This window comes from Austrofundulus limnaeus, unplaced genomic scaffold (genome assembly GCF_001266775.1).
Source record: "Austrofundulus limnaeus strain Quisiro unplaced genomic scaffold, Austrofundulus_limnaeus-1.0 Scaffold171, whole genome shotgun sequence".
Taxonomy (NCBI): domain Eukaryota; kingdom Metazoa; phylum Chordata; class Actinopteri; order Cyprinodontiformes; family Rivulidae; genus Austrofundulus; species Austrofundulus limnaeus.
This window is the reverse complement of record NW_013952573.1, coordinates 622,739-634,271: the sequence shown is the minus strand read 5'-3', so window position 1 is coordinate 634,271 and position 11,533 is coordinate 622,739. Positions and strand designations below refer to the sequence as shown.

The 11,533-nt window shown below is 37.3% G+C and overlaps 1 protein-coding gene across 1 annotated transcript in view; it reads left to right on the top strand.

Moving 5' to 3' along the window:
* The window catches only part of col4a1 (collagen, type IV, alpha 1), a gene marked incomplete in the record, with an annotated part of 65,375 nt that overhangs the window by 44,315 nt on the left and 9,527 nt on the right, over positions 1-11,533 (top strand). Inside the window, 14 exon segments of the mRNA XM_014017515.1 lie at positions 2,514-2,682; positions 2,773-2,865; positions 3,018-3,122; positions 3,305-3,402; positions 4,985-5,135; positions 5,226-5,339; positions 5,529-5,696; positions 6,931-7,020; positions 7,120-7,272; positions 7,417-7,515; positions 7,622-7,711; positions 7,862-8,001; positions 10,838-10,964; positions 11,078-11,158. Of these exon segments, the coding sequence (XP_013872969.1) occupies positions 2,514-2,682; positions 2,773-2,865; positions 3,018-3,122; positions 3,305-3,402; positions 4,985-5,135; positions 5,226-5,339; positions 5,529-5,696; positions 6,931-7,020; positions 7,120-7,272; positions 7,417-7,515; positions 7,622-7,711; positions 7,862-8,001; positions 10,838-10,964; positions 11,078-11,158 (1,678 nt within the window).

Below are 11,533 nucleotides of genomic sequence, written 5' to 3'. Positions count from 1 at the left end.
CTGTGGGTCAGGGTCATCTGAGGAGGAAGCAGATGAAGGGATTTGCGCACGGGAACTTTTATTTAAGATTTAAGTTTTTTTAAAGGTCCTCATGGCTCAGCAGCAGAAGCATAAATCTTACTGTTAAGAAATCTGATGATAAAGTTGAATAAAAATCTAAGTCTGATTCTGAAGGTAAATTAAATATCTGACAGTGATCATTACACAGTGTGGCTCTAATTCCTCACTTCACCATCTGTGTCGCAGTTTCCCATCTCCAAAATGGGCGTACACATGGGTCAGAGCTGGCGTGAGGCACCGCACATTTTCACGTCAAGTTTGGATTTTATAAATCACAACCTTGGAGTAAAAAGTGGCGTACGCAAGTTTCTGGGCTCATATTGTGCTTACGCCAGTTTTATAAATCTGACCCCCGATGAGGAAATAGTTAAATACATTTGTGAATTTTATAATACTGGATCTGAAGTTTCCAATAGATAGGCTCAGTWGATATTTGTAGTTTTAAAAACCATACTCAAGTAGAAATGGGATCAAATGATAAAGTGCTTTGAAGGAACAGTTCTGGGTTCATATTTATCAAACTTCTTGGAGTGAAGACAAATGCTAAGAATTAAGAGATTAACTGGTACCATCTTAAAATGTCTCTTGTCTAAAAACCTTTGCAGTGTTTCTTGTAAATTTTCGTTTATGTAATTCAAAATAGACAAAACATTAATGCATATTCATTATATTTTTTGAATGATCTGTTATGACCTTTTTGAGATTAGAGTTGTTTAATCCTTACCAAAAAGAAGTATACTAAATATACTAAAGTACATAAAAGTGTATTTCCCTAAGTGTACTTTTTTTTACCAAGTACACTGATATAAGTAGCTATACTAGCAATTTAAAAATTGTATACTTCGTGGGACTAAATTGGCCCACTTTAAATTTATGAAATTATACTCAGAAGTATACTGAAAGTAATCTACATAGACTTAAGATCTAGCTATACTAAAGTAAAGGCTCTAGACATTTACTAGCAGTAAACTTCTAGTGCAATTTTATTAGTTTATAAATGTACACTTTTAAAGTATAATGAAAGTAACATTTTAGGTTTGCTGTTTGTTCACTAATAATATATTTCTAGTTCACAATTTAGTATATAAAACACATTTTCCAGTATACTCCAAATAACCTAGTTATACTTCTACGCTACTTTTAATGCTGAGAGAAAATGTGACAAAATAGATTCAGTATTTTATTTGACTCCAACAAACAGTTTAGGTCAAATTAAAACTCATTCTGACCTTAACATGCAGTGCATAGAACAGTCCACTGAGCTTTTGTGTAATTGTTAAATTGTTCAAATGTACATAGTATTCTTTGCAGCTGCTCGCTTGTAGTTTTCATTGTTGCAATTATTCCAAAGACTGACAAGAAAGGATTTAAAAATAGAACATCTTGAAATATGCTATAAATAAGTAGGAATCACCAGCACTCCAAAGATATCAAAAGGTTTCAATATGGGCAACAATGGGAAGCATTTTGGCTACATGCAGTAGTCAGCTTGTTTCAGATGTTGTCGTCTTCTTAGATTTTATTGGCCGTTTGCAAAAGCCTTTAGGTGCACATTACCGCCACCGACTGGAATGGAGTGTTAATGAAATGATTCAGTTACTAACAACTTAAAAAAGTAAAAAACTCATATCTTATCAAATAATTGAGCCAATCTCAGATAATTGATCAAAGCTTGAGAACTATCAGATACTGAGTTTCATTGTAAAATTTCAAATGGATTTAATCTCATTTAAGCAAGCCTATTAATCAATTGAGCGCTTTCCTTTCTGTATATCTGACAGGTTTCCACAATCACATTTACCAGTATCATGTTTCCCTATTAAGAAGAGAGTGCTATTTATCCCTGTATGACCAAATCTAAGACATGGTTATAACAATCTCTTCCCTTCTGTTTCTTTCAGCACTTCTCATCTCTCCTGCCTTCCTCTGAATCCTAACAAACCATCTAACTTTTCTTTCTTCTTCCCACTGTTTTTGCCACTGTTACAGATGTCTTGCAAACAATGAGTCTATATAGAGATCAAATGACATTCAAGCCAATCAGAGACAAGATGGGTAATAATATTCAAAATTCCATGAATACATGAAATGACAAAAGTCAAAGAAAGAAATTCAACACCAACTCGTCAATAAGTCCTTTAGGGTTTACTGTCTGTAAAGAGTGGATTCAAAATGCTTCGCTTTGTAGCAAGAGTTTATCTCCATTGCCTCCTCTTTTAAGAGCAGGAACAGCTTTTATGCCTTGAAATTTCAAGAAACAAATAAGCTTTTGTGATTCTTCAGAACCAGGCACCCTTCCCACCTTTTTTTTACATTGGAGTTGTACGCACTACCTTTTCCCTCTTGATATACTCCAAATAAACCTGTCTGAGTGAAAATGTACATTCAGTGTACTACTTCAGTTTATCTTGGCTAAAAATTTTCTTCAATCTTTTCTTCAATCTTTCTCTCAGGCCAAAGAGGGCATCAAGGGTGAACGTGGACCAGATGGGGACCCTGGTCTTACCGGACCTCCAGGAGAAAGGGGTCCTCCAGGTTTACCAGGCTATGCCAGACCAGGAGACCCTGGAGAGAAGGGTAGTCAAGGGTCACCAGGATTGCCTGGATCTCCTGGACGACCTGGTCAGTATTAGATAATATTTTTCTCATACAGCTGCTGAGTCAATAAAAATATATTTTTTAACCTGTAGACTTGTGCCTTTTATTCAACAGGTGCAAAAGGGGATCCAGGTGTTGGTGTTAGTACTCCTGGACCTCAGGGGGTACCTGGGCCACGTGGAGAAACTGGTCTGCCTGGACTTCAAGGTAATTAACTTAAATGTAAACATGTATTTTAACCTAAAATGGTGGTTTTACATGTTGCTCTGTGTGGGTGATTTATTGATCTTGATCAATAAAATAGCTGAAGTGAAGGAGCAGAAAATGTTTAGGTTTAAATTAAAATACATTTATTGCAGGTGACAGAGGTCCTCCAGGAGATCCAGGGTTACCAGGTTTTCCTGGAGAAAAGGGTGAACATGGAATACCGGGAATTGGATTTCCTGGTCCAGCAGGTCCTAAAGGTGAGTTTTTCTAAACTCCAAACAACATTAAGGAACAAAATGTGAAGAAAGACTTTTTTTAGCAAGTCATTTACCTCGAAAGAGTGGATAAGTACTAAAAACTGGCAAGAAGACGTCAAAAAGATTTTCATGTCATGTGAACCATATGTGGGTGATACATCATGTCTTGGCCATGTGTCTAGGAATCAGTGGAATTCCTGGAACCACAGGATTGCCCGGAGAGCCCGGAAAACCAGGACACGATGGGTCACCTGGAAAACCTGGCCCACCTGGACAGAAAGTGGGTATATTTTAAGTTTATGTATGTTTTGAATACAATATATCAGTTTTTTCACTAGCTGCTGCTTGTTTTCAGCTTTAATGTAACAAATTTGCTGACAAACATATAGGCAACATACACTCACCGGCCACTTTATTAGGTACACCACGCTAGTAACGGGTTGGACCCCCTTTTGCCTTCAGAACTGCCTCAGTTCTTCGTGGCATAGATTCAACAAGGTGCTGGAAGCATTCCTCAGAGATTTTGGTCCATATTGACATGATGGCATCACACAGTTGCCGCAGATTTGTCGGCTGCACATCCATGATGCGAATCTCCCATTCCACCACATCCCAAAGATGCTCTATTGGATTGAGATCTGGTGACTGTGGAGGCCATTTGAGTACAGTGAACTCATTGTCATGTTCAAGAAACCAGTCTGAGATGATTCCAGCTTTATGACATGGCGCATTATCCTGCTGAAAGTAGCCATCAGATGTTGGGTACATTGTGGTCCTAAAGGGATGGACATGGTCAGCAACAATACTCAGGTAGGCTGTGGCGTTGAAACGATGCTCAATTGGTACCAAGGGGCCCAAAGAGTGCCAAGAAAAGATTCCCCACACCATGACACCACCACCACCAGCCTGAACCGTTGATACAAGGCAGGATGGATCCATGCTTTCATGTTGTTGACGCCAAATTCTGACCCTACCATCCGAATGTCGCAGCAGAAATCGAGACTCATCAGACCAGGCAACGTTTTTCCAATCTTCTCTTGTCCAATTTTGATGAGCTTGTGCAAATTGTAGCCTCAGTTTCCTGTTCTTAGCTGAAAGGAGTGGCACCCGGTGTGGTCTTCTGCTGCTGAAGCCCATCTGCCTCAAAGTTCGACATGTTGTGTGTTCAGAGATGCTCTTCTGCCTACCTTGGTTGTAACGGGTGGTTATTTGAGTCACTGTTGCCTTTCTATCAGCTCGAACCAGTCTGCCCATTCTCCTCTGACCTCTGGCATCAACAAGGCATTTCTGCCCACAGGACTGCCGCTCACTGGATGTTTTTTCTTTTTCGGACCATTCTCTGTAAACCCTAGAGATGGTTGTGCGTGAAAATCCCAGTAGATCAGCAGTTTCTGAAATACTCAGACCAGCCCTTCTGGCACCAACAACCATGCCACGTTCAAAGTCACTCAAATCACCTTTCTTCCCCATACTGATGCTCGGTTTGAACTGCAGGAGATTGTCTTGACCATGTCTACATGCCTAAATGCACTGAGTTGCCACCATGTGATTGGCTGATTAGAAATTAAGTGTTAACGAGCAGTTGGACAGGTGTACCTAATAAAGTGGCCGGTGAGTGTAAATCACAATCTGGGGGAGCATAATGGAGGAGAGCCTATGGTATCATATACTCCACACTCTATGATTTAATAAAGCAATTCAACATTCAAAATGTCCAACAAATAAATGTATCAATCCCACAGCTAATACTGTATGATTAAATACACCAACAGCAACACAATCTGATCTGGTTTAAGCTGGGACATTTTAAAGATGTTTTTAGATTTCCCAGTAACTCAGATCCTTTTCTTCTAAACCTACAGGGTGAACCTGGGCGTGGTCTTCCTGGCCCAAAAGGTTCACAAGGCTACACAGGAGTTACAGGTTTCCCAGGTGAGAAGGGTAACGTCGGATTCCCTGGTATTCCTGGACGTGAAGGACCAACAGGACTACCAGGACCTCAAGGACTTCAGGGTAAAGCAAGAAACTTACAAAACCATCTGTGTGAAGCTTTGTTGAAAATAATCTGAACCAAAACTGATGCTGTTTTGTTTTGAAATAAAGGTGAAGTTGGACCTCCAGGACCTTCTGGACCAGCTGGCCAACCAGGTGCTCCTGGGAAAGGTTTGCCTGGACCTCCTGGACCACAAGGACCACAGGGAGATCCTGGACCTTATGGTGAGCTTAAACATGCAATGTTTACTTTTTCTTAAAACAATTTCATCATGTCACCATAGGAAAATTTAAAAATAGAGAAAATAAACACTATTGTTGTTGGTAACTTAATGTTAACACAGAGCTTTTGATGCCTTCTCTTAGGCTGTTTGTCATTTGGTTCTTTGAAAAAGATTTTTGCATATATTGTAGGCATCGAAGGTATAAAGGGAGAAAAAGGTTACCCTGGTCTTCCTGGGCTCGATATGCCAGGGCCTCAAGGAGACAAAGGAAGTCCTGGGTTCCCAGGAGTCCCAGGTTTCAAAGGACTACCAGGCCAACCTGGATTACCAGGCATAGATGGACCAAGTGGAAACCAAGGTAAGCCACTAAAACAGCTATGACGCAATATTCTCAAAAACTCACTCCAGCTCCATCGTCTTGTATGTCAGTTAAGATCAAAAATCAAAAAACATGGTTGTTTTTTACTCCATATTAATGTGGGGCGCCAAGTGTAAAATGAAATCTTAAAAAAAAAATCACTAATACATTTTTTTATTATTTAGGTCATTGTTCTTAAAAAACAGCAATTTAATTTTACTAAATGTTATTTTTAAATGTTGAAAAATATATTCAAATATTAAATCCTAAATCCAAATATTTAAATCCAAATGTAAAAGTTAAACCTTAAATATTGAAGTTTTATGTTGAAGTTCACACTGAGGTATTTTGAAATGAAGAAATTAGTGTCAGATAACCACGATTATGTCATCACCCTGCGACAAACATCAACAATGGCCTCTGCTAACGCTGCTGAAAATAATATAAAATTTTTCAATTTAAAATGTGTTCATAAAAACCAGTATGGGTAGTAACTGTGGTCCAGCAGTTTGAAGTGCAGCTCAGACACCGGCCATAACTGCAAGTTTGATGTCTTGTAGGGAAGCTTTAACTGTGTTGAAGCGCTAGCGGTTGCTATTGTATCAGAATGATGACATCATAACATGAGACGAGCAACAACAGCAAAGGCTGCGTTCCTTTCCAAAATTCCTTAGATATAAATGTTAACATTTAAGGTTTAGCTTTTTCACTTAGATTTAAACGTTTATATATATATATATATACATTTTCTATTTAGTAAAAATTAGCTAAATGTAAGAACAGTGAGCTAAATAACAATAAAATGTCAGTGAAACATTTTTAACACTCAAAAAGTGAGCTAAACAATGAAAAATTGATTAGTGAAATGTTTTAACCTTTCATTTTACACTTGGCACCCCCATACAAAAGACCAAATAAACCACCAAATGAAAATGATGTAAGTTCTTTGAAACACTTTTTTTCACTTTTGTGACACATCATCTTCACAATAAATTAAATGCCTGATTAGTCAGAATTATTTTGAATTATAAATAAAAATAAAATATGTTACAAACAGATCACTTGAGAAGCAGAGATTATTGTTTCGTTTGATTTTAGATTTTGTTCTTTAAAAAATTGAAATAAAAATCTCTTGAATTTAAATGATTCATTATGTTAGCCTATTTTAGGCAGCTTTAAATGTTTTAGCCTTTAGACTTGTCACAGTGTGTATGTTTGTGTCCATGGTTTGTAGGTTCGAAAGGTGAAATGGGAGTCATGGGAACACCAGGAACCCCAGGATTTCCTGGACCTCCAGGATCACCTGGATCTCCTGGTCTGAGAGGTGAGACATACAAAAATTTAATAAGACCCTTGCTGCATATATGATGTGAGCCCCTTGAATTCATCAGCAACAATAAGACCGTTCTGCTTTTCCTCCCAGGTGATCCTGGTTTTACTGGGCCTAGAGGAGACAGCGGAGAGCCTGGACTTAAAGGTGACAGGGGAGATAAAGGTCCTCCAGGACCTCCTGGGAACTTGACAAAGGTTGAAATGGAGCACTTGAAGGGGCAAAAGGGAGACATTGGAGACCCAGGTACAAATGAACATTCTGATTATTTTCTTTTTTTTTTTCTGGTAGAGACTGTTTTAAAATAAAAGCATGCATATCTGTTTAAATCAAATCACAGGGAGGATCATCAGTGCCCTATTTTTGATTTCATTGCCATTTTTCAAACAGGTCAACCGGGTGTCACTGGAGAGAAGGGCCACGAAGGATCTCGGGGCGATCCAGGAATGCCTGGCAAAGATGGTGCTCCTGGATTACCTGGACAACAAGGCAACTAAACTTTCACCTTCTTGTCTTGCAGTTTTTCATGATGTGATTAAAAAAAAGTTCTTAAAGTGGTATTTATCTTTATCTCAATGTGACTGCTGTTTCTAAGGTGATAAAGGAGATCCTGGTTTTCCGGGAGAGCCTGGCGTGCCGGGACAAGTGGGTCTCAAAGGCAGTGTGGGCGACATGGGAATACCTGGTATGTGTTCTGAAATCAAACGTCAAGGAAAAACTGCCTTGAAATGTTTTAGATGGGTTGTAGTGGTGCTTCATGTGTGAGGGCTGAGGTCTGCAACATTAGCTCCTGATCTTAGTAATACATACATCTTCCGTTTGCATTTGTTTACAGGTCCGGTTGGTCCAAAGGGTGCAAAAGGAGACTTTGGTACACCAGGTCATCCAGGGTTCAGAGGTGCAGAGGGTGAGAAAGGAGACTCAGGGGTACCTGGTGAGCCAGGTATTGGTCTTCCTGGGCATCCAGGAGAACAGGTAATTTACATGTTAAAATTAAAATGATTTGTGATGGAAGCAATTTTTTGACATGAGGGAAAAAGTCAGGTTTTATTAACTGATATATTTAGGAGTGTGCTGTGTGTGGCTTTACATTGTTAAAGCATAATTTTAAGACATAAACAAGCTGGAACATCGCAGTCAAACAGTGATGTCTTATTGAGAATATTTAAAACCCTCAAAATATATTTAGTTAAACAGTGGGCAGCGCTAATCCAAAAATTAGTTCCACAATTTCTAAAGAGCTTATGAAAATATTTAGGTCTGCAACTTCAAAATCGTTTATGCCATAGAAAAACTAGCGGAAGCTAATTTTAAAACGCAAGTTCAAATTGACACTTACTAGCTGGCAACAATTCATGTACAATATATGTACAACACTGCCAACTAGTGGTGGATAAACTCTTTTACAACTTAATTCTACAACCTCCGATTGCTGGGGATGTGATTTCCTGAAATAGACCTTTAGCTCCTGGTGTAAAAATTAAAAAGTTGTTGAGGATTGCTAGTTCGGCTGATTCTTTAAAAAGTTGTTGAGGATTGCTAGTTCGGCTGATTCTTTTAAAAGTTGTTGAGGATTGCTGGTTCGGCTGCCTCTTTGTCGTTTTCTTTTGTTTGTTGTAGATTTTTCATTAAAGAAGTATCAATAAAGTGATTTTAAAATGGTTTATTGGAAAACTGAAACAATGCATTCTGGGTACATGACAGATTTGATTTCTGACGGGAAACGAAAGCACAGGAAACTATCTTCCCTTCAAAATAAGACATTGGATTTAAAATTTTCTATGTAGTTACTCCAGTTGACCACTAGATGTCTCTCTTCATCAGCATGACATCTTTAAATAATTTCTGAGTCTCTAACCCCGTTGGCCAATTGCTTTGACCAATTATGTCAAGTATTGTGCTCTAGCGTTTAAACTTTTTTTTTAAATAGGAGCTCCAATTGTAAAGTAAAATAAATCAATACATACAAAATTTTAGTATAGATTACAAATATTAACTGTTTTTGCTATTTCCTTCCTGCAACGTAAGCAGACACAAAGCATTGTGGGAAATCAGAACCATGACCCAAAGCAACAGTCAGCAAGGATGTATACATACCGGTAATTGTGTTTATCTGGGAGGGGTGCTGTTGGATAGATCATGTACCGTATGTTGTGATTCATTGACAGACATACCTTCCACTGTTCAAGATAATGATGACTGGTAGATAATTAGTTATTACCGATACTGCATTCTAATTTTAGAAAGTGCAAATCTGCTTATGAATTATAAAAATTAGTAACACCGTTAAAGCGCAAAGGAAATATTAAATCCACAATTAGCAGATTTTCGCTTTAGCGGACTGTGTCCACCACTGGTTAAACATTTTTAGTTTTAATAATCCAACTAACTGTTATGATTCCTAATCTTGGCCAAACACTTTTGATCACTATGACAAATGTCAAGTATAAAAGTGGGAAAAGTACAGAGGTCTATAAAGTATAAAATGAATAACAAGTAAAAGTAAAAATACCTTAAAAGAAAATTTCTTTGGTAAATTTTTTTTCACTGATAAGAAAGGTACTTAAGTAAAAGTCATAAAACTGCTCACAATAGTTGGGAAAGTAAAAATAATAGTACTTTTACACACTAAGAAATGAAGTGTGAAATTCACTGAACCAAACTGGTTCCACCAAACCGGGTTGAGAAAATTGAGCAATTTACAAAATTTCTTACTCAACTTGGTCTGGATCCTTGGAACCAGCTGACATAACTTAAGTAAATTCAACACTTCATTTTTAGAGTTCATAAATAAGCCCTTTCATGATGATTACCGGTCATATTTAAATTTGTAGTGTGTAACTAGGTGTTAAAATTTAAAATAAAGAAGTAAATTTTCCATTTTTTAAAATGTTTTAATATAGTGAAATAAAAAAACTTGGTAAAATTACAAAACCTCAAAAAAAGACTTGAGTATTGTGACAAAGTAAATGTACTTAGTTACGGTACACCTCTAGAAAAGTGAAATTAGAGACAAAAAAGCTATAAATAAAGACCAAGGTACTTAAAATAAAAGGAAACTGTTGTTCTCTGTCCTGAGTTTTGTACTTTGACTTTAGGTACTGATCTCCCATCTTCTCCTTGACATTACGTGAACCTTGTTGCATGTTGATAACATTCTAGCAGGACTTAACTGTTGGCATTAGCGTTCGTTATATTTGGTGTATTAATTACACATACTGTAGATAAGATAACTGATACACTAATAAACTAGAAGGGAAGTTAAAAGGGTACATAAGAAATTGAAAACCAGCTCAGAGTCCCTGACAACACTTTAGTTTGTGACGAGCTGAGTTCTCATCCAACAGCAAAATCTGTGAGCTGTCATGGGTAGAAATACAAGTTCAGATGGGATTTTTTAGAGTCAGCCAGTGTTTGACAACAGAAACAACATGAATTCTTCAAAATTCACCGTCCATCATTTTAAATAGTGATGTCAAATGAATGTAGAAAAATAATAACTAATAAATTTTACTTATTTTCCCTGTGCTCCACCATGTTCCTAATTTTCCACTTGGTAGATTTTATTCCTGATAAATTAATTAGTCCAGTCACATGACCTCATATGGATGAAATAAATAAGGCAAGCAACAAGCACGCAACTTCAAATATAATGATTTAATTACAAAATTGAATCATTTTGAATGTAAATTTAATGCTATGTCAACACTGTTACATTATTTTTGTTGCGTCAGTAGTTTTTTTCCCTTTGGTTGAATTAAGATCTAATTGGATTTATAAATTTTTGCTCTTTATTCCCCTCCTTTCACAGGGTCAGACTGGCCAGCCAGGGTTTCCAGGGTCACGTGGGGACAAAGGTGAAAAGGGTCAAGAGGGAATGCCTGGGAAACCTGGACTACCAGGAACCAAAGGAGACCAAGGAGGCACTGGATACCCAGGTCAGACTTCCAACAGATATATCTCTATCATTAACTTCACTGATGTAAAGCAAAATGTAACCATACAATCCTTTTTAGACATGCCTTTACTTTGGTTTGTGTGCAACTTTTAGGTCAACCAGGTAGACCGGGAGAGAAGGGTACTCCTGGACTTGCTGGATCTGCAGGAGATCCAGGTCGTGACGGCCGTCCTGGTAAGTTAAGTGAGAGTCATGTCCATGTTCAAATAAGACAAAAATGTTTTCAGTTTGTTTGGATTTTGACACATTGTTTACCTCATTTGAATTATTATTTTATAAGTTCATTTTGACAAATAACACCCAACTGGTTAGTGAGTTATATATATGCTTAACAGAGGTGTCAAAAGTATTCACATTCATTACTTAAGTAGAAGTATAGATACTAGGGTTTAAAAATACTTTTTTGGAAGTAGAAGTATCAAGTCAAGCTTTTTACTCAAGCAAAAGTATAAAAGTACTGGTTTTGAACCTACTTAAAGTATAAAAGTAAAAATAATGAACACTTTAAAAAGCCATTCAGGATAAAAGCTTTTTTATTTGAAAATAGAT